At 36.7% G+C, this 6,688-nt stretch overlaps 1 protein-coding gene across 1 annotated transcript in view; it reads left to right on the forward strand.

Annotated features, from left to right (window-relative positions):
• The window catches only part of LOC111871235 (transcription initiation factor TFIID subunit 8), a gene marked incomplete at its 5' end in the record, with an annotated part of 12,100 nt that extends 7,116 nt beyond the window's left edge, over positions 1-4,984 (forward strand). Inside the window, 2 exons of the mRNA XM_023864198.2 lie at positions 1,243-1,390; positions 4,408-4,984. Of these exons, the coding sequence (XP_023719966.1) occupies positions 1,243-1,390; positions 4,408-4,688 (429 nt within the window). The remainder of the gene's footprint in view (positions 1-1,242; positions 1,391-4,407) is intronic.
• Between the last annotated feature and the right edge of the window lie 1,704 nt (positions 4,985-6,688).

Genomic DNA, 6,688 nt, shown 5'->3' on the forward strand with positions numbered 1-6,688 from the left:
GACTTTTTCCATAATTTTTGAAAATACAGAAATTAATGTAATAGGTCTATAGTTAGCGACATCTGTTTTGCTTGTGTCAACCTTTANTACAGTTTGCTTGTGGACTACAGGCCACAGAGTTTGGTGGTGTTTTTTTTTGTTTTGTTTTGTTTGTTTCATTTCATTTCATTTNAGTGCAGATGATGATCAAGAAATGAAAGCCAGCACTGAGTTTAACTTTTTTTTAATTCCCTGTAACCTACTGGCAAAAATAAAGAATTATCTCCTGTACCAGTCTTGGTCTTTTGCCTTATAGAAGAGTGCAGATTGATGGTGTTTGAGAACTAAGTTTTGAGGAGCTTTGTAATTTGTTTCTTCAGTTTAATAGGGTGATCAGGTCAAGGAAGATGAGATGAACAAGACAGGTAGTGCGCATGGCAGAGTGGGAAGTGCATAAAACATTTTGGCTGAAAAATGTGGCAGAAATAGATCACTTGGTGATGTAAGTGTGGATGGGAGGATAATATTGAAGTTCATTGTAGAGGAATATGTTATGAGAAGGGTTGACTGGATTCAGTGGCTTAGGATAGGCTCTGTTGGCTGAACACAGCAATGATCATTTCAGTTCCATAAAAGCAAGGAATTTCTGGACTAGACAAGTAAATATGAACTTCCTGAAGTAATTTCTGCACTATGGAAGTAGAGCCCATCCAGTAATTCCACCAAAACCTTAACATCTATTTGCTAAAATCTTACATTATCATTTGTATTTACTTCTGACAAGATTTTCACTGTTGCAAAGTATTGATGAAAAGAAAAGATACTGTATAAACAAAGATTTGAGAGTACTGTATTGATAATCAATACAACAGCATTCTTGCCACATTGATAAAAGTACAGAATATTAAACTCTGTTTTCTCTTCATTCCTGTAAAACATAAACTTTCGATATAATCAGTGCATGAATTTTATACCACATATTTTTTGATTTGGCGTGAAATATTACATTAACAGCTACTCAGTAGTTTGGACACTTGTTCCTTGGAAGAAAAAAGTAAGATGAATATTACTAAAATAAGCCATGAGGTTGAAACTGGCAAAAGATTGGATGAAATGATGGGCTATTTTGGTGCAACATTTTTTTTCTTTCAATGTAAGCAAGGTGATTTTTAACAGGTAAATAACTCGGCTTCTTAGGGAAGACTCTGTAGCAGATTGTAAGTTAAAAGTGTTCATAGAATCCTTGTTTTCATTTTTTAACAGACTCATAAACAACCAGTGACAGAGTATGAGGCCATCAGAGAGAAGTCTGCATCCCAGAAGCGAGACACTGAACGAGCATTGACAAGATTTGTGGCAAAGACCAGTGAGACCCATTCGCTATTCCTCACAGAAGATACAATGTTTCCATGTAAAGTATTTTCAACTGAGTTGCTTATCTCCTCATTGAGGGCATGCATATATTTTTTATATACATAGTGGCTTAGAATGTCAGTTATTTAAAGCATGCTTAAAATTTGTTTGTAATTGAATAATATTCATGGATCTGAATTGTGAAATTTAGCTTCATTCCAAGTTAACAGTGCTACATTTTCCACATTTCTCTACATGAAGTAACTGGATTGAAGATAATAAATAACTTGTGTGTTTTATTGCATGTTCTTTGGGAGTTATTTCAATGAAGCCAAATGAACCAGCCATATTCACTAGCCATGCCATGATGGGTTTCATTATATATACAGATACATATACATATACTGAACACATAATTGTGATGTTACATTCAACTTCCAAAGTATTTAATCTACTCTAATTAAATATGTCAGTTGAATTTAATTTTGTATTGTTTTGGCCCATTATAACCTGTACTTAATATGAAGCAGAAACTGAACTTATGAATTTCGTAAAAAATGGTTTATAATTCATGCAGTTTGTGTGACATAAATTATAGGCCTTATTAAAATATAAGTTAGATTTAGCGGGAGTACAGGAGGTCAGATGGGATGGAGGTGGCATTACACCAGGAGGAGGCTATACATTTTTCTGTGGAAAGGGGAATGAAAATCATGAATTAGGTACAGGTTTTTTCGTACATAAGAGAATCGTATCAGCAGTTAAGAGGGTAGAGTTCATTAGTGATAGGGTATCATATATAGTACTAAAAGGTTGCTGGTATGATATCATTGTTATGAATGTTCATGTCCCAACAGAAGATAAAATTGATGACATAAAGGATAGATTCTCTGAAGAACTAGAACATGTATTTGATAAATTCCCGAAGTACCCTATGAAAATTTTGTTAGGAGATTTCAATGCCAAAGTAGAGAAGGAAGACATTTTTAAACCAACGACTGGGAATTAGAGTTTGCATGAAATTAGTAATGATAATGGAGTTAGAGTAGTAAACTTTGCCACATAAAAAACTCTTACTGTCAAAAGTACAATGTTCCCACATCATAACATCCATAAATTTGAAACTTGCTTGCTACCATTCAGTCCAGAACCTTTTGTCTTCTTGTCTGCTGTTCAAAAACATAAAAATTAGAATATACAAAAATATTGTATAATTTTTCCCATGGTTCTGTATGAGTGTGAGACTTGGTCTCTGACATTACGGGAGGAGCATAGACTGAGAGTGTTTGAGACCAGGCCGTTAAGGAGAATATTTGGACCGAAGAGAGATAAAGTGACAGGAGGTTGGAGAAAACTGCATAATGAGGAGCATGATAACCTGTACTCTTCTTCAAGTATAATTAGAATGATCAAATCAAGGAGGATGAGGTGGGCAGGGCATATAGCACGAATGGGGGAGACAAGGAATTTTTATAGGATATTGGTGGGAAAGCCAGAACGAACTCTTTCCTTCTGGGAAGACCAAGGCATAGGTGGGTGGACAGTATTAAAATGGATCTTAGAGACATAGGATGGGATGGTATAGATTGGATTGATCTGGCTCAGGGAAGGGACCATTGCAGGGCTCTTGTGAACATGGTAATGAACCTTCGGGTTCAATAAAATGCTGGGAAATTCTTGAGTAGCTGCAGAATTGGCGCCTCCTCCAGAAGGGCTCAGCTCCATGAGTAAGGAAGTAATTAATTAATATCTGCCACTTTTATTTGAAGCACTTTTTAATAATAAACATTTAAAGAAAAAAAAATTTGGCTGTCTTTGGTATCTGTAGTATGATCAGTTTTGGAGTGCTGACTCATATTTGAGGGCCCACTCATTAGTGACTGGAGACAGTTAATGGTTTGTATTATGTAGCAGGAGTATATTTCCAGCATTACTGAAACAAAGCACTACAAGATTGATTCAGAGTTCAGCTTTGTTTTTAGTTGAAAAATGAGGTGTTTTTATAATTTGGTAGGGTTCATTTTGCCAGTATAATTTTATGTAAAGTAAGATGTGAAATCACCATTTAAGTATATAATAATTTATTTTCTTTTACTTATTAAGTACTATTAAATCTGTAACATTTAGTCATAAGTGACAATCTTCATGGGAGAAACCAGATATTATAAGCAAAATTCAACAATTTGTATATGTGAGTAAAAGATATAAAAATGTCTAAGTCATAAAATGTTAAAACTGATATACTGAAATGAGTTTGAGTGTGACTGTAGATGGGGTTTGGATTTGTAATTGGAGTTATTGGACTCTTGCAGATCTACATGTAACTGTAGTGCTATTGCTAATTCACACACTTTGCAATTCACTACAGCAGGCACTGTCTTCTCAGTCTGCTTCTTCATTGGTTGTCACCTGGTAATGGCTTTCAGTTCCATAACTTCCTCAGCTTCCATGTTAATGTCCTTACTGGCCAATGACTGTCTCACAACCAACTAAACCCTAGACTTGTCCTTATGACACTTTGTCATGGACCATACAGAAAGCACCTATCCCAGCAGCTCTTTTATTGTTGCATCATCTAGCTATCACATGGGCTGTTTAGAGAACATTGTTTCCCAATTACTCCATTGGTGCATATTAGGAATCTGTTAACATTACACATCAGTGCCCGTTCTTTACAGAGTCATTACTTAGAAATGGGTCTACATGATGCAATATTAAAGCTCATGCTATAAAGTCCTGTTAAATGCAACCATCTTGGTAGCATTTTAGCAATATGGGGAAGGAAGATAAGATATCCAGAAATATTCACCACACTAAACCAAGAAATGCTCTGATATAATTAGTACCAGTGGAAGTATATACCACTCTTTACTTTCATTGGTGTTAGAACATACTCTCACATTTCTATCAGGTATGGTAGGTAAACTGAGGTATAAATCTCACATTGAAATAACTCATGGTTTACCTGCAGTAGGACTGTGGCAGTATCCAATTTTGATATAGAAAGGGTTTGAATCATGTAATTCTTTTGATTGTTATATTTTAGTGTTTTTTTTTTTTTTTTTTGGGCAGCAGTGGTGGCTTGTAAACCACACAGGCCCCCTTATCTCAAAGCACTGCTGCCATCTGACCAGGTGTTTGAGTTTGAGGATGAATTCTCCATACCCTCCTGCCCAACTCGCGGTGGTCCAGGTCCCAGTAGGAAGGTTCGTAGTGATGCAGAGGGAGAAGAGGAGGAGAACTTAGAGGAAGGGAAGGAGAATGCAGAAGAGGGGAAGGGAGGGGAAATAGACACCATCGACAACCCTTACCTACGTCCAATCAAGCTGCCGCGCAAGAAGAAACCCAAGATATGATGACAGAAATAATCATACCATTGACTGTATCAGTTTTGATTACAGTGACCAAGGTATGAGGATAGTGAAGTTAATTTTTAGTGAATAAAGCTATTTATGGTAGGGCAATTCTCTTTGCTGAAATAAGAGAGAACTACTCTTTTGTCCAGTGAGACTGATATTATTTTTGGTAAGACATTGCTTGTTGGACTAAATGTGGACAAATATTGTTTTCCATCACAAATGTGAATGTTGTCAGTTGTTAGGTTTTTTAATTTGTGAGTTGTGATACAATAAAACTTACTTGTAAACAGGAAGTTTGAAATGACAGTTGTGGTGCTCAACCTTGAGTGAACCTGTCTCCTCCCCCTCCCATTCCTTCCTCTTGTTATGGTGGATTTTATAGGAAATATTTGTACTTACTATAATATAAGCACTACCATAACCTTGTTCGATGAATTTGTGTTAGCCCTGTGCATGCCACAATCCATTCATACACTCCAAGCACTGAAGAACTTCGCTTGATGCTAATTGCCTAGTGTGATATTTATTTTGATAGATGGCAGCAAGTGGTATACTGATTTTTAGAAGAAAGAAGAAGGTTTCAGGGTATCAAGTGGTATACTGATGTGTAGAGGAGAGAACAGGCTTTCAGACTTTGTGCACTTGTGGTCATTTAAAGATACCCTGAGGAAGCATTGTGGATTTTCTTTGTGTGGCTGCATTTACTCTATGCTGCCTTGGTGTTTCTGGAAGGTAGCTCTTCTGATGTGCAGACATGCAGGGAAGCAGACTGTGATACTGACCACTATATGGTGGTGGCAAAAGTTAAGGAAAGACTGGCAGTGAGTAAACACTGCACAGATTTCATATAGAGAGGCTCAATCTCAAGAAATTTAAATGAGTTAGAAGGTAAAGAGCAGTATTGGGTTGAAATCTCAAATAGGTTCGCAGCTTTGGAAAATTTAGATGCTGAGGCGGATAGTACTTGTAATAGAATTTGCGAAACTATTAGAGAGAATGTAAGAATTTCAGCCAAAGAGAGTCTAGGTTATTATGAATTGAAGAGACATAAACCAAGGTTTGATGAAGGATGCTCATAATTATCATGAAAAGAAACAAGCCAAATTGCTGTGGTTGCAGGATCTGAGCAAAATAAATGGGGATGATCTGGCATTGCAAGAATAAAAATGGAATATCTGAAAGACAGAATTAAAGAGCTTGCAACAACAGTAAGAACAAGAGAATTAGAGATGTGTATGAAGGAATAAATGAATTTAAGAGTGATTACCAACCCAGAAGTAACTTAATGAAAATGAGTATGGTGATCTGCTTGCATATTCCCGCAACATTTTGAACAGGTGGAAGAAATACTTATTTGAGTCATGGAATGTACATAGGGTCAGTGATGTTAGGCAGATAGAAATATAGACAGCTGAGCCAGTAGTACCTGATCTTAGTCCTTATGAGTTTGAAATTGCTGTTTCAAAGTCAAAAAACTGTAAATCGCCAAGTACTAATCAAATTCTGACAGAAATGATTCAAGCAGGAGGTGAAACATTACGGATCCATGAACTCATTAATTCTATTTGGAATCAGGAAAAATTGCATAATCAATATAAGGAGTTTATTATTATACCAATTCACAAGAAGGGCCATAAAATTGACTGTAGTAATTATTGTGGGATGTCACTGCTATCAACTTCAAAAACAATCTCCTCGGCCTGTAGTCCACAAATGAACCATGCCAACCGAGCGACCACCGCTTGTCGGCGAAGTTAGTGCCAACTTTTGCGGATAGAGGTTGTCACGTGGTTAGTGTAATGGATCCCAATGGCCATTAACCTTTAAACGACTAAAGACCCCGTATGGGGTCGCACAAGTTTAGTCAGCGGTACGAATGACCCCATATGGGGTCGCACAGTCTGCACGTGCGGACGTTATTTGAAATACATTTTTAAGGTAGAAAATAATGTCCTACTTATATAATTTTTGGCCACCATCTGCATGGAGTGTCTGTC

The sequence above is a fragment of the Cryptotermes secundus genome, unplaced genomic scaffold, assembly GCF_002891405.2.
Source record: "Cryptotermes secundus unplaced genomic scaffold, Csec_1.0 scaffold649, whole genome shotgun sequence".
Taxonomy (NCBI): domain Eukaryota; kingdom Metazoa; phylum Arthropoda; class Insecta; order Blattodea; family Kalotermitidae; genus Cryptotermes; species Cryptotermes secundus.